General features: G+C 43.1%; 2 protein-coding genes across 6 annotated transcripts; one reads left to right on the top strand and one right to left on the bottom strand.

Moving 5' to 3' along the window:
* Positions 1–2,603: 2,603 nt before the first annotated feature.
* On the top strand, positions 2,604–11,002 carry LOC123993817 (muscarinic acetylcholine receptor M3-like). The gene is made up of 2 exons (XM_046296289.1): positions 2,604–3,006; positions 7,650–11,002. Exon 2 carries the CDS (start codon positions 7,758–7,760, stop codon positions 9,276–9,278), a length of 1,521 nt encoding a protein of 506 aa, XP_046152245.1. The 5' UTR covers positions 2,604–3,006; positions 7,650–7,757; the 3' UTR covers positions 9,279–11,002.
* A 3,118-nt stretch (positions 11,003–14,120) lies between these two features.
* Positions 14,121–22,732, bottom strand: LOC124007402 (zinc finger protein ubi-d4-like). 5 transcript variants are annotated; one of them, XM_046317931.1, is made up of 12 exons: positions 22,644–22,732; positions 20,860–21,020; positions 20,028–20,135; positions 19,709–19,887; positions 19,507–19,599; positions 19,287–19,371; positions 18,988–19,029; positions 16,517–16,654; positions 15,816–15,947; positions 15,481–15,593; positions 15,277–15,358; positions 14,121–14,833 (listed from the first exon to the last, which is right to left on the bottom strand). In XM_046317931.1, the coding sequence occupies exons 1-12, from the start codon at positions 22,673–22,675 to the stop codon at positions 14,751–14,753; spliced, it is 1,248 nt and encodes a 415-aa protein (XP_046173887.1). In that variant the 5' UTR covers positions 22,676–22,732; the 3' UTR covers positions 14,121–14,750. The 5 variants fall into 5 exon arrangements, 4 of the variants coding, with proteins under 4 accessions (XP_046173887.1, XP_046173878.1, XP_046173905.1 ...); XM_046317922.1 differs by lacking the exon at positions 22,644–22,732 and adding an exon at positions 21,135–21,248; XM_046317949.1 differs by lacking the exon at positions 18,988–19,029.
* Between the last annotated feature and the right edge of the window lie 618 nt (positions 22,733–23,350).

Raw genomic sequence — 23,350 nt, 5'->3', positions numbered from 1 at the left:
GCAAAGGAATTCACTTTTTGTCCTGCATACAGTATTTCCAAGCATAGTGATGGCTGCATCATGTTATGGGTATGCTTGTAATCGTTAAGGACTGGGGAGTTTTTAAGGATAAAAAATAAACGCAATAGAGCTAAGCACAGGCAAAATCCTAGAGAAAAATCTGGTTGTATTCACTAGACACCGTGAGATGAATTTACCTTCAGCAGGACAATAACCTAAAACACAAGGCCAAATCTACACTGGAGTTGCTTACCAAGAAGACAGTGAACGTTCCTCAGTGGTCGAGTTAAAGTTTTGACCAAATAAATCTTCTTGAAAATCTATGGCAAGACCTGAAAATGGATGTCTAGCAATGGTCATCAACCGAATTGACAGAGCTTGAAGAATTTTGAACAGAATAACAGACAAATGTTGCACACTCCAGGTGTGGAAAGCTCTTAGAGACTTACCCAGAAAGACTAACAGATTTAATCGCTGCCAAAGGTGATTCTACAAAGTATTTACTCAGGGGTGTGACTACTTATGTACATGTTTCTATTTCTGTATTTCATTTTCAATAAATTTGCATTCCTAAAAACATGTTTTCACTTTGTCATTATAGGGTATTGTCTGTAGATGGGTGATCTATCTTGAATTCAGGCTGTAGCACAACAAAATGTGGAAAAAGTCAAGGGGCATGAATACCTTCTAAAGGCACTGAACTTTCCTAACCTTAAATAATATACAAGATCAGAGTATTTTTTAATTCCACCAATTGGTGATGAAAAGGAGATGAATAAATGTGTATTTCCATGGCTTCTGTCACTGATCCCTAATATTATGAACGTTCTTTTTATATATTTTAGTCTGTCGAGACAATTCTATTTAAAAGGTACACCAAAATGAAAAGGAATGGCTTTAGTTAAATGTACTGAAAACACTATTGAATGAAAACTCCACAAGGAATTATATTGGCCAGCAAGAGGGAGGGTTTTCAGTGGTTGAATTCAATTTATTCAGAGCATGCAAGGGAACCATGCCTGCAAAGCTCGTAATGCACTAGCATAAGGTACACTACATGACCAAAAGTATGTTGACACCTGCTCATGGGCATTAATGTGGAATTGGTCCTGCCTCTGCTGCTATAACAGCCTCCACTCTTCTGGGAAGGCTTTCCTCTAGATACTGGAACATTGCTGCGGGGACATGCTTCCATTCAGCCTAGCCCAAACCATGAAAAACAGCCCCAGACCATTATTCCTCATCCACCAAACTTTACAGTTGGCACTATGCATTGGGGCATCTGCCAAACCCAGATTTGTCCATCAGACTGCCAGATGGTGAAGGGTGATTCATCACTCCAGAAAACGCATTTCAACTGCTCCAGAGACCAATGGCGGCAAGATTTACATCACCCCAGCCAACAATTGGCATGGTGATTTTAGGATTTTGTGCAGCTGCCTGGCCATGGAAACTAATTTCATGAAGCTTCCGACGAATTGATGTTGTTTCCAGAGGCAGTTTGGAACTGAGTGTTGCAATCAAGGACAGAAACTGTCCCATTCTGTGAACTTGTGTGGCCTATCACTTCGCAGCTGAGCCGTTGTTGCTCCTAGATGTTTCCACTTCACAGTGGCATGTTGTTCCTAGATGTTTCCACTTCACAATAACAGCGGTTACAGTTGACCGGGGCAGCTCTAACAGGGCAGACATTTGATTGAACTGACTTGTTGGAAAGGTGGCATTCTGTGACAGTGCCACATTGAAAGTCACTGGTCTCTTCAGTAAGGCCATTCTACCGCCAGTATTTGTCTATGGAGATAGGTGTATAAAATTGAGCGCACAGCCACGCTATCAGAAATGGGCATGGCTGAAATAGCCGAATCCACTCATTTGAAGGGGTGTCCACATACTTTTGTATATATTGTGTAAGTCTGAATAGGAAAAGCATAGATTTCCTAAGTCTGAAGAGAAATCTGAGAATATATTGTGTTAATATATTGTGAGAATATATTGTGTACAACAATACAACTCACTGTTCAATGTTATCAAAGTACAAGACTAAACAATCCCGTGCAGGTACGAAACAGTAGCTGAAAGTGTTGTAAAAGTCATTCCATCTCTATCATAAGGGCCAGTTCCTGCTGTGGCTCAGTTATATAACAGTCAATCCGTGCCCACTGTGCCAGCACTCACAGCTCTCAAATACAGTATAACAACTGTAAAAATATGGTGTTGCAAACCACACTGAAAAAGACAAGGAGAAATAGGCGGTTTGGAATGAAATTCTGAATGACTGATACTCAGGCAGGTGGACAGGCAGAGAGTGTGTGTGCTTGTGTGTGAGGGAGAACATAACTATGTAGACCTACAGTTTAACCCAAATATACTAAATATTCTAAATATAATTGTCTGTTTGTTCTCATGTTGTGTGTCAGTGTGCGAACCCAATCAAGATGTCCTGGGTGATTACTTTGCCCTTCAGCTTTATTAACGCCTTATTGCCATCTGTAAACATTGAGAAATGTTTATCTAAATGTGTTCAATTACTGGAGTATAGGACAGGAAATAAGTTGAAGGAATGATTGGGGAGATGGTAGCCGAATGTCAGCTGCTTGAGTTTGTACAGTAGTCTGCCTGACACATTATTTACACCAGTTATGGCAGGAGCCCTGGTTTCATTTGTTTCTGTCCTCCTATTGCGTTTTTCTCTTCGAAGAACACACCATGTCGCACCTTATGACCAAGCCATATGAGGAGCAATAATCCATGTGCATAATAAATGAAACTACATGCACGAACAGCGGACACTGTAGTGAGTTTGAACAAAAGACACACCGGAGCGGCGAGGTTTCTCTCATTGGATGGACCATGATGAGTAACTCTTTTTCTTACTGTAACTTTACGACTTCAGCTACATGAATGGACCATCGCATTGACTTTTCATTGCCACGAGAATGTGCGGTTAAGGATGGGGAAACCTGTTGTTTTATTGTGGGCATATGGACAGCATCCAAGACTTAGTTGGTAAGTGTTGAAGCATGTACCATAAACTGTTGTTTCAAAGCAGTGTCGTAAATGTTATTACTTATTGTGGCAGCAATCGTGACCATAAATAGTTTCTTAACAAGGTGTGTTGTTGCATGAAGGGTATATTATTAGAGCAGTTGAGCAGCAGCCCACGAAGTATTTGGCGTCAGGCGACATCTTTTGGGACTTGTTTTTTTTGGTCTTTTTTTTGTTGCGAACCCGCCTTGATTTCACCTTCCACAGGAGTTGATTTTTGGTGCGGACCGGACCAAATCTGAACCAATCATAGACGTTAACAGACATCAGGTCCGGACCAGCCGAACCGGACCAAATCTGAACCAATCATAGGCATCTATGTTTCACAAGTTTGGACATCACAGTACAGCAGAATATAGGACAGTAGAGTACAGTACATTACAGTACACAGTGCAGTAAAGAAAAGTAGAGTAGTGTACTGTATTGTACTCAACTTTACTATACCCTACGGAACTAAACTGTACCTCTACTGAATCAAACTATACTGTACTTTACAGTAGTCTAATGTACTCTACTCTAATTAATTACATTTTACTGTACCATACTCTACTGTACTGACTGTACTCTACTGAATTAAACTATACTGTTCTGTTCATTACTATAATTAAACGGTACTGTATCATACTGTAGTGTACTCTACTGACTACTCCACTGAATTAAACTCTACTGTACTGTAATGTACTGTACTCTACTGAATAACACTAGTGTATTGTACCACACCTTACCATATTGTACTGTACTCTTCTGTTATCCAGAGTGACTTACAGTTACACTGCATTTCACTGTAGGTAGATAAACAACAACATATCACAGTCATAGCAAGAAAAAATATCTGTAACAGTTACTCAGAATGTTATTGTAGTTGTGGTCTATTGGTTTATTCTGTATGTTGGACTACTTTAAAAAATCATCACTGCCAGTGTTAAAGCTTTTGAAAAAGCTAACATAAGTCCATGTGATAGATGGGAGCAATAACACAGATTTAGTTGTAATCTAAAATCTAAATGGTATTGGTTGCATACACATATTTTGCAGATGTTATCGCAGGTGCAGTGAAATGCTTGTTTCGAGCTCCAACAGTCCAGTAATACCTAACAACACACACAAAAAATACACACAAATCCCCAAAATAAAAAGAAAGGAATTAAGAGCAAATAATGTAAGAAATTACACACGAAAACAAATACTGCAGTATGCTCGGAACAGGGCGACAATGTCTGTTGGCGCCATTTTGTAATCTTAAGTTGGCTCCTCTTTCCTATTAAGAGATGTGACAAATTATTATTGTGATATAATGCTTTCTTAGTTGAGAAGGTATAGCAGTTGAAATTTCGCCATATAATCAATGGCTGAACTACACAGTTCCGGTCAAAAGTTGACACACCTACTCATTCCAGGGTTTTTCTTTATCAGTACTATTTTCTACATGATAGAATAATACTGTAGACATCAAAAGTAAATAACACATATGGAATCATGTAGTAACCAAAAAAAGTGTAAAACAAATCTAAATATGTTTTATATTTGAGATTCTTCAAAGGAGCCACCTTTTGCCTTGATGACAACTTTGCACACACTTTCCATTCTCTCAAACAGCTTCATGAGGTAGTCGCCTGGAATGCATTCCAATTAACAGGTGTGCCTTGTTAAAAGTTCATGCGCGCAATTGATGGTATACAGAAGAGAGCCCTATTTGGTAAAAGACCAAGTCCATATTATTGCAAGAACAGCTCAAATAAGCAAAGAGAAATGGGTCCATCATTACTTTAAGACATGAAGGTCAGTCAATAGGGAACATTTCAAAAACGTTGAAAGTTTTTTCAAAATGCACTCGCAAGAACCATCAAGCGCTATGATGAAACTGGCTCTCATGAGGACCTCCACAGGAAAGGAAGACCCAGAGTTACCTCTGCTGCAGAGGATAAGGTAATTAGAGTACCAGCCTCAGAAACTGCAGCCCAAATAAATTCTTCACAGACTTCAAGTAACAAACACCTCAACGGTTCAGAGGAGACTGCGTGAACCAGGCCTTCATGGTCGAATTGCTGCAAAGAAACAACTACAAAAGGACACCAATAAGAAGAAGAGTCTTGCCGTGGGCAAGAACCTCGAGCAATGGACATTAGAACAGTGGAAATCTATCCTTTGGTCTGATGAGTCCAAATGTGCGATTTTGTGAGACGCAGTGTAGGTGAACGGATGATCTCTGCATGTGGTTCCCACCATGATGCATGGAGGAGGAGGTGGGATGGTTTGGGGGTGCTTTGCTGGTGACACTGACTGTGATTTATTTAGAATTCAATACACACTTAACCAGCATGGCTACCACAGCATTCTGGTTTGCACTTAGTGGGACTATCATTTGTTTTTCAACAGGACAATGACCCAACACACCTCCAGGCTGTGTAAGGGCTATTTGACCAAGAAGGAGAGTGATGCAGTGCTGCATCAGATAACCTGGCCTCCACAATCACCCGATCTCAACCAAATCGAGATGGTTTGGGATGATTTGGACCACGGAGTGAAGGAAAAGCAGCCAACAAGTGCTCAGCATATTTGGGAACTCCTTCAAGACTGTTGGAAAATGAGTGTACAAAGCTATCATCAAGGCAAAGGGTGGCTACTTTGAAGAATCTCAAATATATAATATATTTTGATAGGTTTAACACATTTTTTTGGTTACTACACAATTCCATGTGTGTTATTTCATAGTTTTGATGTCTTCGCTATTATTCTAGAATGCAGTAAATAGTAAAATAATGAGAAACCCTTGAATGAGTAGGTGTGTCCAAACTTTCGACTGGTACTGTATGTTCAACGCCTGGAAAATACCTATTTTCGACATCCGTATAAGATGTATTTTTCACATCCGGAAAAGACGTCTAACTTTCATTCAGCACCTGAAATACACATGACGTTGTCTGGAAAAGACGTATAAAGTCTTTTCAACATCATTTTGCTTACTGGGAGATTAAACACTATCGATTTTACTACGAGAGTTGCAGTAGCTCTACCTACAATCAATGCAAGTCAACTCAAAACTATGACAACTGCCCCCATACCTGCACTATTTACAAAAATGATGTAAACTGATTTTCAATTTCAACACATTCCTCTCCCTATTAATCTACAATGGAAAAAATATATAAACACAACATGTAAAGTGTTGGTCCCATGTTTCATGACGTGAAATAAAACATGCCAGAAATGTTCTATATCAACAAAAGCTTATTACTCTCAAATATTGTGCACAAATTTATTTACATCCCTGTTAGTGAGTATTTATCCTTTGCCAAGATAACCCATCCACCTGACTGGTGTGGCATATAAAGAAGCTGATTAAACAGCATGGTCATTCCACAGGTGCACCTTGTGCTGGGGACAATAAAAGGTCACTCTAAAATGTGCAGTTTTGTCACACAACACAATGACCACAGACGTCTCAAGTTGGGGGAGCATGCAATTGGCATGCTGACTGCAGGAGTGACCACCAGAGCTGGTACTAGAGAATTGAAGGTTCATTTCTCTACCACAAGCCACCTCGAATGTGGTTTTTGAGAATTTGGCAGTATGTCTAACCGACCTCACAACCGCAGACCACATGTGGGCAAGTGGTTTGCGGATGTCAACGCTGTGACCAGTGCCCCATGGTGGCGGTAGGGTTATGGTATGGACAGGCATAAGCTACGGACAATAAACACAATTGTATTTTATCGATGGCCTATTTTGAATGCACAGAGATACCGTAACGAGATCCTGAAGCCCATTGTCGTGTCATTCATCCGCCGTCATCACCTCATGTTTCAGCATGATAATGCACAGCTCCATGTCACAAGGATCTGTACACAATTCCTGGAAGCTGAAAATGTCCCAGTTCTTCCATGGCCTGCATACTCACCAGGCATATCACCCATTGATCATGTTTGGGACACTCTGGATTGAAGTGTACGACAGAGCATTCCAGTTCCCACCAATTTCGAGCAAGCCATTGAAGTGGGACCACATTCCACAGGCCATAATCAACAGCCTGGTCAACTCTATTCAAATGAGATGTGTCACACTGCATGAGGGAAATGATCAGATACTGACTGGTTTTCTCTACCTTTTTGTTTTTAAAGGTATCTGTGACCAACAGATGCATATCTGTATTCCCAGTCAAGTGAAATCCATAGATTAGGGCCTAATTTATTTATTTAAATTGACTGATTTCCTAATATGAACTGTAACTCAGTAAAATCTTTCAAATTGTCGCATTTATATTTTTGTTCAGTATATCCTCTTGTTTGCATTCAGCAGTAAACTCATTAAGCACTAAAAGTTATGAAAAATGTATCATAGTTACAGCATGTCACCTAGTCTGTGAGTCAACAGAAAGGCAGGATATCAAACATGGTGGGTAAACTGAACATGGCGGGTAAACGTAATGAGTTTCTCAGAACTGCCTTTACTGGAGATGTGACAATGTCATTTACCGGGATGACGTTTTTCTAATTATATCAATGGACCAGTTAAACAAATTCTCTAAATTATTGACAAAATATGTGTATAAAGGTCATGGTTGTTAGCAATGTGCTCCATCTCATGACTGTTCTCTTGTTCTGCAGTTGGCCCTGAGACGGTAACTCCATGCCAGATGTCAACATCAGCGATTCCCTGTTGTGAAGAAGAATGACTTTTGCTCCACAGCTTAACTCTGCGTCGCTCTGTGGAAGATGAACCACTCCTGTCTCTCCCAGACCAGTGACACCACCAATGTGACAGCAGATCCACTGGGGGGCCATGAGATATGGGAGGTGGTGGTGATTGTACTCATCACAGGGCCTCTCTCCCTGGTCACTATCATAGGTAACCTGCTGGTGGTGATCTCCTTCCGGGTCAACAGGCAGCTGCGCACCTTCAGCAATTACTTTCTGCTGAGCTTGGCGGTTGCGGACCTGATCCTGGGAGCAGTCTCTATGAACCTCTACGCTGTTTACATTATCATGGGACGCTGGACCCTGGGCAGCCTTGCCTGTGACGTCTGGCTGGCTGTGGATTATGTAGCCAGCAACGCCTCCGTCATGAACCTGCTGGTCATCAGCTTTGACCGCTTCTACTCCATCACCAGACCTCTCACCTACCGGGCAAAGCGCACCACACGCCGGGCAGCCGCAGCCATCGGCCTGGCCTGGGCCGTTTCCTTCATCCTTTGGGGGCCAGCCATCCTGTTCTGGCCCCATGTAGTGGGCAGGAAAGCACAGGACGCGGGTGAATGCTCTATCCCATTCCTGACCGAGCCTGCTCTCACATTCGGCACGGCCATCGCTGCCTTCTACCTTCCTGTCACCATCATGGGAATCCTGTACTGGAAGATCTACTGGGAGATCGAGAAGCGAGCCCAGGGTCTGGAGGGGCTAATGGGGTCTGGGAGCAGTGAGGGGGCCTCCCAGGTGTCTGGGCGAAGGGATGTCTACTCCAGCAGCACCAAGAGCAGTGTGAGCAGCTCCAGAGAGGTGCCTGTGGGCAGGGAGCAGAGCAGTGAGGTGTCCCAGGGCTGCTTCCCTGTGAGAGAGGAGCCTAAACAGAGCAGTGAGAGGAGAATAGCAATACTGTCATTGTCTCCCACCAAGGGGGCCTACAGGGAGGGCTGCAGAGACAGCACCTGTAACATAGATGAGGAAGAGCCTACTGTCTCCCTTTCCTCCTCAGAGGAAGAACCAGAGCAGACGCAGCAGGGGGCGAGCGCTAAGACAAGCCTTAAAGCCATGATCCCACTCAGAGATGCCCAGGGCAGAAACACCGTAGGGGCCATCAAACCCCTGACATCCAGGGCAGAGGACAGTACAGCAGGGCCACAGGGCAGGCAGCCCCCCCTAAGGGGCTCCACATCAGACTCCAGACGCCACAAGCAGCCCAAAGCCAAGAGGAGGAGGAACACAATTGTCAAAGAGAAGAAGGCAGCCAGGACCCTGTGTGCCATCCTGCTGGCTTTCATCCTGACCTGGACGCCGTACAACATCATGGTGCTGGTGTCCGTCTCCTACTGCGTGCCCGAGAAGCTGTGGCAGCTTGGCTACTGGCTCTGCTACATCAACAGCACCGTCAACCCAGTCTGCTACGCCCTCTGCAACGAGCACTTCAGAGTCACCTTTAAGACGCTGCTGCTCTGCAGGCCGGGACAGAGGAACTGGGGAATGGCTTATAACGCCAACCATGCCTCCTTCAGGACACACAAGACCAGCAGTACTGTCTGAACTTCTTCAAAGCTAGACACTACCCTCTAGCTTAAGAAGAGTCAGACCTGCCCTAGTAAAAGACAATCCATGCAAGGGGATGATTTGTTTGAAGAAGGCAGAGGAATTGCTTTTTGACTGTTCGGTAAAAAGGAAAAAGAAACAGACATGCTAAGTATGATGGGCATTGACATGCATAACAGTCAATAGCAGAAAACCTACGCTGGGTATTGCCTCAAAGTAGTCTTTCTTAAGAACATTCCATTGCATAGATCTATGATAATCATGCAGTCTGTTTTTGCCCATGACTGTCTTCAAACCTTCCTTCCTCACCCTCCCCTTCAGTTGCTCTCCATGGAGCTGTTGGACTGCCCGTTTTGACTTCGGGCCAGAGCCATGAAATGGCTTCTGTTTATGACATGTTTATTGAAACAGGGTTATGAATTGGTCCATATGCCTCAATGTTAAATCACCACCAGGAACTTGCAATAGAAAAAGGTAAAAATATAACAGACACTAAGATTCCATCACTGATACTGTAGTGCTTCAGTGATCCTGAATGCACACTGCTGCAATAGAGAAAAGAGGACATGGCACCAAATACAGCCAGTGACAAATATTTTATTTTCCTGGGGGAAAAAAAAAAAGACAAAACCTTCTACCATAAAGGCAATATTCATTCACAACTCAAATAAAGTCCCAAAACTGTTCTACATCAACTGAATCAATATCATTGCTGAATATGACGGCAAAACAAAAACCGTTATGTTCCTGGAAACCGCCTCTAAACAAACACCCCAAAAAGTGTCATGAGAAATACTTGTTTAACGCTTTAGTATTTGTTAGTTGGCTATTGATATAACATGATAGTATAGCTAAATTATATTACACAACTTCCCTTTACACTTTGATCAATTCAAATCGGAGCATACCATTAGCACACATTATCATGCACTTGCTTGACTGTTTTGCCTTTCTTACCATGTCTGTCAATGTATCCTGTGTTTTTTACTGTCACTGGTTAAGGTAAAAACATCTTCGCTAATTGTAATTAGTGTAATTTGTGTGCCAGACCTGTGGAGAGCATTGTGCCCAGCTTTGGGGGAGAAGAGCATTGAGAAAATACAAGGGAAAAAAACAGGTGTTCCCTTTCCATGAGACAAACAACTCAGACATGCAATTGATTCAGAAATGTGCCTTTAAGGTTCACCTTAGAATCGCTTTGTGCCCATCTTACAAATGATATAAATGTAGACCTATATATGACAATGTCAATACATTTTTCCTCGAAGGAAAATGCTACAGTATAGCAAATGCAGGTGCACACACCAGTCTGCAGTTTGTGTTAACACACCACTGTCTGACTAGATCCTCCGATGGCTCCCCCATCATTCCAATAACATTATCCCCCTGACAGTCCCTGTAGCACTTGTATTGCTCATTACTGCCCTCCTGTGGCTATAACTGAATGGGAGTGTAGATCAGTTATGGGAAGGGAAACAAAGTCCTGTGCTCGGTAGCCATTTCCCAACACATAACAAGGGGTCGGGTTCAGGACTAGTGCAGCTCTCTAGGACCTGTGTTGCCTACCAATGGAATATTTAACTATTGTTGGTAAAATGCTGGCTGTCGGTATACAGTCATGGCCAAAAGTTTTGAGAATGACACAAATATTAATGTTCACAATGTCTGCTGCCTCAGTTTGTATGATGGCAATTTGCATATACTCCAGAATGTTATGAAGAGTGATCAGATGAATTGCAATTAAATGCAAAGTCCCTCTTTGCTATGAAAATGAACTGAATCCCCCCTCCCAAAACATTTCCATTGCATTTCAGCCCTGCCACAAAAGGACCAGCTGACATCATGTCAGTGATTCACTCATTAACACAGGTGTGAGTGTTGACGAGGACAAGGCTGGAGATCACTCTGTCATGCTGATTGAGTTTGAATAACAGACTGGACGCTTCAAAAGGAGGGTGGTGCTTGGAATCATTGTTCTTCCTCTGTCAACCATGGTTACCTGCAAGGAAACACGTGCCGTCATTGCTTTGCAGAAAAAGGGCTTCACAGCCAAGGATATTGCTGCCAGTAATATTGCACATAAATCAACCATTTATCGGATCATCAAGAACTTCAAGGAGAGCGGTTCAATTGTTGTGAAGAAGGCTTCAGGGCGCCCCAAGAAAGTACAGCAAGAGCCAGGACCATCTCCTAAAGTTGATTCAGCTGCGGGATCGTGGAACCACCAGTACAGAGCTTGCTCAGGAATGGCAGCAGGCAGGTGTGATTGCATCTGCACGCATAGTGAGGCAAAGACTTTTAGAGGATGGCCTGGTGTCAGGGTCAGAAAAGAAGCCACTTCTCTCCAGGAAAAACATCAGGGACAGACTGATATTCTGCAAAAGGTACAGAGATTGGACTGCTGAGGACTGGGGTAAAGTCATTTTCTCTGATGAATCCCCTTTCCAATTGTTTGTGGCATCCGGAAAAAAAAGCTTGTCTGGAGAAGGTGAGCACTACCATCAGTCCTGTGTCATGCCAACAGAAAAGCATCCTGAAACCATTCATGTGTGGGGTTCCTTCTCAGCCAAGGGAGTGGGTTCACTCACAATTTTGCCTAAGAACACAACCATGAATAAAGAATGGTACCAAGACATCCTCCGAGAGCAACTTCTCCCAACCATCCAGGAACAGTTTGGTGACGAACAATGCCTTTTCCAGCATGATGGAGCACCTTGCCATGAGGCAAAAGTGATAACTAAGTGGCACGGGTAACAAAATATTGATATTTTGGGTCCATGGCCAGGACCTTAATCCCATTGAGAACTTGTGGTCAATCCTCAAGAGGCGGATGGACAAACAAAAACTCACAAATTCTGACAAACTCCAAGCATTGATTATGCAAGAATGGGCTGCCATCAGTCAGGATGTGGCCCAGAAGTTAAATGACAGCATGCAGGGCGGATTGCAGAGGTCTTGGGGGGGAAAAAAAGGGTCAACACTGCAAATATTGGCGCTTGCATCAACTTCATGTAATTGTCAATAAAAGCCTTTGACACATATGAAATGCTTGTAATTATACTTCAGTATTCTATAGTAACATCTAACAAAAACATCTAAAGACACTGAAGCAGCAAACTTTCTGGAAATTAATATTTGTGTCATTCTCAAAACTTTTGGCCACGACTGTAGAATACACTCAAATTCACTTAAACCAACCAGCAACCACTTGACTCACTTTCCTTCAATGCAGTAAACACTCAATATCAATTCCTTAAAAAGAGTTACGCCAAGGTCCTGTTCCTCTCTCTGAGGTATAGAGGTGGATGGGTACTAAGTAATGGTAAGGCCCTCTCTATGCTTTCCCAACTCTATGTTGCCTCCACATCAGGAGATGGAAGATTATTCATTAATATTGAATATGGGCACTACACAAAGACTACAGAACCAACCTATTATTGCAGCTTTTAAATCATTTCACACCTTTAATATGCTATACAAATATATAAATATACAAAACCTTAAACATTTTTCTGATTATGAACAAGCATTGGCATGCTAATTGATTTCAACTATTTCTCTCCTCTCCACGCAAAACAGATATTTTGCAGAATAAAAGTAGGATACGGAGCAGTCGTGTGCATGTGCAGTGCCTTCGGATTCTTCAGACAATTTAACTTTTTCCACATTTTGTTACGTTACAGCCTTATTCTAAAATGTATCCCCCCCCAACCCATCGACAACCAAAAACCATGACAAAGTGAAAACAGTTTTAGAAGTGTTTGCAAATGTATTTAAAATAAAAAAAACTTAACTATCATATTTACGTAAGTATTCAGACCCTTTACTTAGTACTTTGTTGGCAGCGATTACAGCCTCGAGCTTCTTGGGTATGACGCTACAAGCTTGGCACACCTGTATTTGGGGAGTTTCTCCTATTCTTCTCTGCAGATCCTCTCAAGCCCTGTCAGGTTGGAGCGCTGAGCTTCGCTACACAGCTATTTACAGGTCTATCCAGATATATCAGATCGGGTTAAAGTCCAGGCTCTGGCTGAGCCATTAAAGGACATTCAGAGACTTGTCCTGTTGCAAGGTGAACCTTTTGCCCCAATCTGAGGTCCTGAGTGCTCTGGAACAGTTTTTCATCAAGGATCTTTGCTCCGTTCATCTTTCCCTCGATCCTAACTAATCTCAGAGTCCCTACCGCTGAAAAACTTCCCCACAGCATGATGCTCCTACCACCATGCTTCACCGTTGGGATGGTATTGGCCAGGTGATGAGCGCTGCCTGGTTTCTTCCAGACGTGATGCTTGGCATTCAGGCCAAAGAGTTCAATCGTGGTTTCATCAGACCAGAAAATCTTGTTTCTCATGGTCCGAGTCCTTTTAAGGCCCTTTTGGCAAACTCCAAGCAGGCCGTCATGTGCCTTTTTACTGAGGAGTGGCTTCCGCCTGGCCACCCTACTATAAAGGCCTTGTCGATGGAATGCTGCAGAGATTGTTGTCCTTCTAGAAGGTTCTCCCATCGCCACAGAGACACTCTGTCAGAGTGACCATCGGGTTCCTGGTCACCTCCCTGACCAAGACCCTTCTCCCATAATTTCTCAGTATTGCTGAGCGGCCAGCTCTAAGAAGAGTCTTGGTGGTTCCAAATGACTTCCATTTAAGAATGACGAAGGCCACTGTGTTCTTGGGGACCTTCAATGCTGCAGACATTTTTTAGTACCCTTCCCCAGATTTGTGCCTCGACACAATCCTGTCTTGAAGCTCTATGGACAATTCTTTCGACCTCATGGCTTGGGACCTTATATGAACAGGTCTGTGCCTTTCCAAATCATGTCCAATCAATTGAATTTACCACAGGTGGACTCCAATCAAGTTGTAGAAACAGCTCAAGGATGATAAATGGAAACAGGACGCACCTGAGCTCAATTTCAAGTCTCATAGCAAAGGGTCTGAATACCAATGTAAATAATTTATTTCAGTTGTTTTTTACAAAATTGGCAAAAATTACAATGCAAAAGGTTTTTTAGACATTATGGGGTATTGTGTGTAGATTGATGAGGAAATGTATTTTTTAAATCAATTTTAGAATAAGGCTGTAACGTAGCAAAATGTGGAAAAAGTGAAGGGGTCTGAATACTTTCTGAATGCACTGTGTGTGTGTGAGATTGTGTGTAATTTGGCTGGTAAAAGCTGTGTTTGTGGTTAAAGCCACATTTAAAGAAACATACTTGATGTATTGTCAAGTTCAGGATATTACACATTGAGTTTGATATATTGACAAATAGTTGAAAACAAAAGCCTACATGGGTCACTTGAGCTTGGAACTGTGCAACAGTCATAGAACAACCAAACCTAAGCGTGTTTCAGCGGGGGGGAGGTACGTTTCCCTTTTCACAAGTCATGTGTCCCACCCCCTCCGCTCGACTGACCACAGAAAAAGAACCTCACTGTGGAGGGAGGGTTGTAATGTGAGGATGGGGGTCCATCACGACGGAGGGACATTACGGGTCTGATATATTGACGCCTTGTCTTTCAATAGGTCCAGACACAGATGGCAGCTCCAGCTCCCTGTTAGAGGACACAAGGAAACAGAGGTGAATGACTCAGACTTTTAGTCCTATAAATATCCTCTTTCTTCCATGGACCAACCTCATGTCATTAGCCCAGTTGAAGTCAGTGGGTCTCAAGGTAGAGGCTATTCTGTGAACTAACACTTTGCATTGATGAAGCATTTCCACGCTAGCTTAGTGCTGAACGAGGTGATTCATCAGTAAAACACCTGGCCATGCTATCGTTGTCTGTCTACGCTGCCCGAGAGCTCTACTTGGACACTCGGCTCTGCCAAATTTACTGAGATAAATCTGTCTCCCTACGGAGAGGAAACCCACAACACACGTTACCAAAAAAGCTGTTGACTCAGAGTAGACGGGCAAATGGGGCAGTGGCAGTGTAAAAAAAAAAGCCCATTTAAACCAACATTGTGGGACATATTGTTCACATCCTGCTCTTACCTTCTGGAGGTTCAGCCATAGGGGGGCTGAGACAGTACATATGATAGCCTCTATCACAGTCATCACAGAAGAGAAGCTGGTCCTGGACAAAAGACCACAGGCTCATTATACAACGCAGTTTTTCAGTGCACCACTTCATTCTAAATATACAGTGCACTTAATTTATCCCACAGTAATAAGCATGACGCCTGCAGGTCAACTCACGTCGTTCTCTGAGGTGCCACAGATGTTGCAGCACTTGCACTCGATGCACTGCCAGCGGTAGGTCTTCACTGCAGCCATCATCACGGGGGTGAACTGCAGGCAGGACGGGTGGCCTGGGTTGGACACAGAGAATGGGTCTCACAGGACAAACCCTGTCTGCCACTGTCATTACTGCTGGTCTTTGTAACTATGTCATCATGCGTCTGACTCTGAACACACTCAACACGGACCTTAAAGTAAAAAGTCTACCACTCACACACGCCCATACAAAATGGTCTCAAATCGCCGAGGTTATCCCGGTCTCTCAGTGTAAAGGCCAGGGGTGAAGCGGTTACCTGAACGTCCACAGTCTGAGCAGGACTGCAGCGCCTCTGACTGGCCCGTCTTCTGGTTGAGGGCAGAGTCTCCCAGGCAGAAGTCACAGTAGTTATTGGGTATCGCCAAACCATCTGGACCTTTCTTGGGTGCTGTGAGGGAGAGAGACAGAATAAAACAACGTATAAGAACGTATTCAAAGGTTATTGATTAACAAGGATCCAGTGTCATTGGCCGTGTCCGAATACCTATACTTGCGTTCTATATAGAAGGCATTTTCAGTATGCTGGAAAAAATCCAATTTTAGAACATTTTATGTGAAATTCAGAAAATATTGTATGCTTTAAATGTCAGGATGTCATTCATACTAATTTTGGATTTTCATCTAGTAAGATTTGCTGCACACTTGAGGAAGAGGACCGTCTTTCCAGACTCGCGTGTGTTTGACTACAGCTGATAATGAGATAACGGGACGCTCTGTACCCAAATGAATGAATGGCGGGAATCAAGACAATTGAAGTATTAGATGATGTATACTCAGGATTGGAAAGCCTAGGATGTGGATATTTGTTGCTTACTGCATTGTTGTACTAAACAGTACGTTCTAAATAGTATGTAGCACAATTATACACAGTATTTATTTTTAGTAAGTAGTAGGCAAGACAGATTTCGGACACGGCCAACCAATGACCCCACTGGTCACCAATGACTGGTCACTTACTCTTAGGCTCCTCAGGCTGGGGCGGAGTGGGGGTGTGGACCTCAGGTTCCTCCTTGTCCTCTCCCTCCTCCTCAGCCAGGTGCGAGTGGGTGTAGTGGTAGCTCAGGCCCGGACGATTCTTGTAACGCTTCCCACAGACTGCCAGAGAAACCCCCCAAACACAACACGTGTGAAAACAAAAACATACGTAAACTATTAAGTAGCCTTCATACGAGGTCAGAGTACAACATTGTTTCCTAATCGCTCAGATCTGACCTTGCCGTGGCATTTGCTGATGCTGAAAAATCATATCCATGCACTCCTGTCCTCTGAATGGCCTGCTGTTTTGCCTATCCTCCCACTTAGTCAAACAGTTTCAGCACGTCCATAACTCTGCTACCCTCCAGTCTGCACGGGCTCATCTTGGAAGAGTGATATTACGTTTCCAGACGTTTCAATTTGCACTCAATAGCTGGAGGCGAGAGACCATCTGTGGCCCTGAATGACAATTGTGTAATTCAATTTCAACTGGAGCGGAGAAGGCGAGATCCGGTCGTGGGAATGAATCTTTTCAGCAGACAAAACCATAGGACAGATCTCAATCTAGCTTCTAGAATTTAGCCTGATGGAGTCTGTTTTAATGAATGGACCAAACAGTTTAGATTAGTACTAATAACTTGAATGAAGATTACTCTTCCTGTGCCAGACTAGAACTCTGGTGCTTTGGGAATGGCATGAGGAGTCTAGACTAGACTAATACCCAGGGTTATAAATAGATGGATTTGTGGTGGGATTGTCTGAGTCGTGGAAACAAAGATGTCAGTGTTTTGCCCCAGCCTCAGGTCTAACATAAGATGTACCAGCAGACCAAACACTTCCTCCCTCCCACGCTCTCTTAATCCCTCCACTCAATCACACTCATTTCTTCAGCTGATTTCGAGAGGGGCAAGATTATTGACTAGGTCAGCTCCCTGTCCCTTTCCCAGCCTGCCAGTCAAAGGCCATGATGCAGAACCCAGGTTAGTATACTTCTGGATGGACAAGGCTCTTAACACCCCCCCCCCCCCATAGGCGCTCTCACACCAGGACCCACACAGCCCCAAACTGGTGGTTCAAAACAAAAGCAGAGGCACTATTTCACTCTAAAGAAACGGGTGAGGAGGACGAGACAGGACAGAACGTAGATGTGTTAAGAAAATATAAATGGAGTTAAGAAATGCAAATGAGTGTGCAGCCCTCTATCTTTTTAAAGAAATGCAAATGAGACATACTAAATTAAGAGACACAAAGCCAGATTATGACAAGCATATAGCCAACAGTTGATTGGCTGTAGTGTGTGTAATAATAAGTGTGCCATACAGAGCCAAGACAGTCCTGAAGACAAACTACTGCTGGAGTAGCCGAAATGTCATTTAGGAAAAAATAACACATTTACACTGCTACTTAAACTGTGCTGGAAACCAAGCACAGAAAAGGCATCTCCACACATTTACAATCCACTCTAAAGTTAACTTTGACTTCAAGTCAATTGAATTGTACCTTAAATGAGAGCCATTTAGTGGATGAGGGGAGGCAGCGACATTTATCCAAGTCTATGGGTTCAACTAATCTCAGTGTTCTACATTTATCCTAGTCTATGGGTTCAACTAATCTCAGTGTTCTACATTTATCCTAGTCTATGGGTTCAACTAATCTCAGTGTTCTACATGTATCCTAGTCTATGGGTTCAACTAATCTCAGTGTTCTACATTTATCCTAGTCTATGGGTTCAACTAATCTCAGTGTTCTACATTTAGCCTAGTCTATGGGTTCAACTAATCTCAGTGTTCTACATTTAGCCTAGTCTATGGGATCAACTAATCTCAATGTTCTACATTTATCCTAGTCTATGGTTCAACTAATCTCAGTATTCTACATTTAGCCTAGTCTATGGGTTCAACTAATCTCAGTGTTCTACATTTAGCCTAGTCTATGGGTTCAACTAATCTCAGTGTTCTACATTTAGCCTAGTCTATGGGATCAACTAATCTCAATGTTCTACATTTATCCTAGTCTATGGTTCAACTAATCTCAGTATTCTACATTTAGCCTAGTCTATGGGTTCAACTAATCTCAGTGTTCTACATTTAGCCTAGTCTATGGGTTCAACTAATCTCAGTATTCTACATTTATTTATGGGTTCAACTAATCTCAGTGTTCTACATTTATGTGTTCAACTAATCTCAGTGTTCTACATTTAGCCTAGTCTATGGGTTCAACTAATCTCAGTGTTCTACATTTAGCCTAGTCTATGGGTTCAACTAATCTCAGTGTTCTACATTTAGCCTAGTCTATGGGTTCAACTAATCTCAGTGTTCTACATTTAGCCTAGTCTATGGGTTCAACTAATCTCAGTGTTCTATACATTGAGCCAACACACACAGAGAAAAACAAACAGGCATTAAGCAGACTGGACTGGAGGCAGAGGAAAAAGGAATGCGAGAGAAATATACCTCTTTCGGAAGGTTTTGAAATATGCTTTTGTTTGAAAGTGTCTGAAAGAGAGAAGAGAGAGCATAGACAGAAAGACTCACAAGCACAGTCACAGACAGAAAGAATCAGAAAGGCATCAACAATGCGCCCGAGTGTCTGAGTTTCAGCTGCGAGAGATGACAATTACAGGAGCTAAAAACAACAGACTTTGACTGCTTCCCAGCAACAGAGTTCCTAGAGAGTAGCCCACCTTTGCAAAAGCCCATCTGTACTCCCACTGTTTCCCTCCCAGGTTATGCTGCACCCCCCTGGGACTCACTGTCACAGGAGTAGGGCTTGTCCTTGTCCTCCAGCGCAGCCGCCGCAGCGTCCAGCTTCTTCTTGGCACTGCTTACTCCACGACCCTGCGGACAAACACGCTGTCATAACACACCATCCCCAATATCATAGTTACAGTCATGTTGCCATACTGGACACCATTTCAGAAGACATGCCCTTAACATCACTAACAATTATTGGTTTAGAATAGCTTCTCTCACCTTTCCCTTTCCTTTCCCTCTTCTTTTTGGGGTGTCCTCCTCATAGTCCTCATCCTCCAAGTCATCCAGGAAGTCATCTGGCTCCAGGACTCTCTGTGTTGACAGAGGAAAGCATGTAGCTTTAGTAGCTAGTGTCACTGGAGGAGTAGTAAACAAGCTAGGTATCACACACAATCCAGCCAACCACAGCAGGCTACGGTACCTTTCTGACGCGTGTTGCAGGGGTGACCGCCCCACCAGTGTAGTCTGTCAGACTGGACTCCTCCTCAGGCCCTCGGAGCTCCGGAGGAACCCGTTTGTCCAGGGTTTCTCCCTTCAGCAGGGCCTCCAGACTGCTGCCATCAGAGGACAGGGAATCCTTCTTTAACCCCAAGTCCAGCTCTACAGACAGGGAGAACCACAAACAACCTTTACAAATGAGTGAAGAACAAACAGGAAAATGATGAACAGAGAGGCACACAAACGTGTCAACACAGCTTTAGGATTATTAAGCAGAGCAGTATGCCATGATAAGGACGTACCTGACTTTAGAGGAGGGAAGACGAGTCGGGGATCCTCTGGGGGGTGGGATCGTCGTTTCTTCCTCCACCTGCGGGATGGGTAGGTGTACAACTGTCCTGGGGCCACGCCTGGGAGATGACAGATAGTTGCATGTTAGTGAGAACCCTATGTCCCCAGTGACAGCACATACATACAGTGTCTTCAGAAAGTATTCAGAAACCTTGATATTCCCCCCACATTTTGTTACGTTACAGCCGTGTTCTAAAATGTATTACATTTTTAAAAATCGTTGTCAATCTACAGACAATACACCTGGGATATAACTCACCGTTTATATCCCAGGACAAGTTAGCTAGCAACAGCAAGCTAGCTAGCTAAATTGCCATAAATGTTTAATGCTTTTTGACCTGTCCTCAAGTTAATTTGATTGGTTCAGAGTTTGTTTTGATATTTTAACCTGTGTGTCATGATCCTGTTTAGTGTGGGGGGGACAAAATAAATTTGCGCACGATGGCGCGGACGGTTTTGGGTACTGTATTAGTCTACAAAAGTTGTTTACGAAGCATGTAAAAATAATACATTTGAAGTGTACTTACAACTAAATACGTTCTAGACCTATCAAAAAGGCATTAACTGTGACATATCTAAAGGACTTGGTTTAATGTTTCAGCATACATAGCTCAACCCAAGTTGTCCAGAGGGCTTTAACTACAGTGCTCTCTCGTGCTCATCTCCAGATCATGAGAAGGTGGTGAATGATATAGCCTACTACTCGAATCTGTGAACTCAGTAGTTCTGAAAGAAAACTCCTACACGACTTCAGTTAGTGTGTATGCACACAGTATTTCTAACCTGGTCCCCTGTGTCTCTTCTCCATCCAAATGTAACAGTTGTTCTGCGCCACTCCAGTCTGAGAGTCCAGGAAGGGCATTCGGACACTCCTCTCGGCACATAGCCGGGCGTTGTAGTTATGGCACTGCTCCATGGCATCTCTGTAGTACTGCTCTCCGAGCCTGCACCCACACACAGAGAGCAGCAGCCAGGGACAAGTTAGCACTAGGAAACAGACTGCCTGTGTGTACTGTGATAAGTATACATTCATGCATCAGTTCAACAACTGACAGTACCTGGTGCGCTTCTCTGCCATAGAGGTAGGTGTGGTATGTGGTCCTACCACCTCTTTAAGCCAAATCATGCTGTCTGAATTCTAGGCGACATCTCTACTACGCTGTAAAATAGGCTTCAAATAATTAAAACTTCAAAGCCTTTATCACAGCCTCAGCTAAAACCCTTTTTGTCCCTTTTATGCTGGCACCTCAGAGCAGCAGGCAAGCAAACTATGTAATTGTGTCCCTGGACTTAGTAGCTGGTGAGAATGTGTCAGCAGGTGCTCTTTTGTTGGCTTGGCAACGGCGTCTACCTGGTAGAGGAAGCACAGCCTCTGCTGGTTCAGATTATCAACACAAATCAGCATGAGTGAAACCCATTGTTTTACTAAATGCTCTGTGGGGTGCCCTGAAAAGCTTCATAGTAGTATAATTTTCTATTTTATGCAAAGTGATATGAAAGCTTTAGGGAAATATACATAATAACTCTTCTCGTGTTTTAAACTATATTTGTTTCATGGGAATTTTCTGAAATTGGTTTTATTGTCTTGATGAAAACCACATCTGATTCATATCATCAAACTCCTTCGGCAAAAGTTATTTTTAACACTGCCCCAAAGACATGACTTTTTTAGTGACTAATGTATTGTGGTGACACATGAATTTCCTGTTGGAAAGCGCAACAAAACATGCATTCCACATAAAAGTATGCCAGGACAACATCTGCAGAGTGTCAGATGATCAATTCAGAACACATATGGTACAAGACCTGGTCTAATTTCTAACTAGTAGGCCCAACCGTACATACTACAACAATAGCCTCTATGCACTCTAAGAAGCTAAACGTAACAACCAAATTGCCAACGGGATATCCGCAACTCCCTATCCGTAATCCGACTAATTCCAAGGGGAGTTTGAAAACACCAACCGTGAAAGTAAACCGGGACAGTGACTTGCTAGCTATCTAGTTTACAATAGTTTTAGTTAGCAACATTAAATCGCTACCACAATGACTGCAATTCTTCATGTATATTTGCTAACTCGTACCCGATGTTTGGTTACATAATGAGATTTGGTTCCTTTCAATGTGTTCATTAACCACAACTATTGACAAAACGTTAGCTAGCTGACCTGCTGAGTGTTGTCTCTGTGCTGATACAGATGGCTAGCTAGCTGGGGTTAAATTAATTACGGATAACGTTTGCCGTTTAAGAACAAAACGGGGAGGGACCTAACTAGATGATTCCAATATAAACTCTCGTTTGCATTTTCCGTTTGAAGTAAACGGTTTCTGTTGCAACAGACAACGTTTTGCAAGATAATCGGTTTATTACACCACAGGCTAGCCATTTCCTATAGTCCGCAAAGCTCAACTACTCAGTTTGATAAGTGAGTTACTCGGTTCCTTTAACGAACATGTTCGGCAATTTACCATAACATATACTTGTTTCTGCTACCACCGACCTGTATTATATTTAAACGTAAAACACATTCGCGTACTTTAACTAGGTGGAAAAGAACAGTACTTACAGTTTGACAACATTCTCAACAACAGCCGCCATCTTGGTTTGCTTTGACGTGGTTAGTTTGCGCCTGCGCGGGGGGGAGGGGGTCCAATAGCCAGCTATGGGTTTTAGGCACTACGCAATTTCAGGCAACGTGATTAAATCATGTCTTGTGTAATGTAAATTTAGACTTCAGTGTTACTATTATAACTGATTAATGCACTACTTCTAGTGATATACTAAAATGTCCAGCAGATGGAGTTGTAACCAAGTGGAAGGAAAGGATCATTCTGGCCAAAGATTTCAGGTAGCTCTTCTGACATGTAAACCGTCAAACTCACTGAATGCTACCCAATTTCAGACCTGTCAGTGCCCCACAATAGCATCTTTCATGTTAAAAACCTTTCCTCTATTCATGACAACCTCATCCCGCTATATCACCCCAGCGGAGGTCCAAACTCAGGCCAGGGAGAAAGAGGCTGGCATGGGCACTCGGCAGGCCTTTCCATCATCCCCTCAACACATATGTGTATACCATGCTTCTAGACCTAGACACACGGCTGTTGTTCCTAGCCAATGAGGGACACGGTGAAAAACACTTGTTTGATTGCGAAACTTACCAGCGGTCTCCTTCGAATGCCACTGGTGTTTTTGTTTTGCAGTTACATCATTTATCCAGGCCAGTGGGGACACATTCCACTTATACTGTAGCGTGAGGTTTTGAGTATTATT

Source organism: Oncorhynchus gorbuscha, linkage group LG02 (genome assembly GCF_021184085.1).
Source record: "Oncorhynchus gorbuscha isolate QuinsamMale2020 ecotype Even-year linkage group LG02, OgorEven_v1.0, whole genome shotgun sequence".
NCBI lineage: Eukaryota > Metazoa > Chordata > Actinopteri > Salmoniformes > Salmonidae > Oncorhynchus > Oncorhynchus gorbuscha.
Note: the sequence above shows the minus strand (reverse complement) of the source record. Positions and strands in the feature narration are given on the sequence as shown.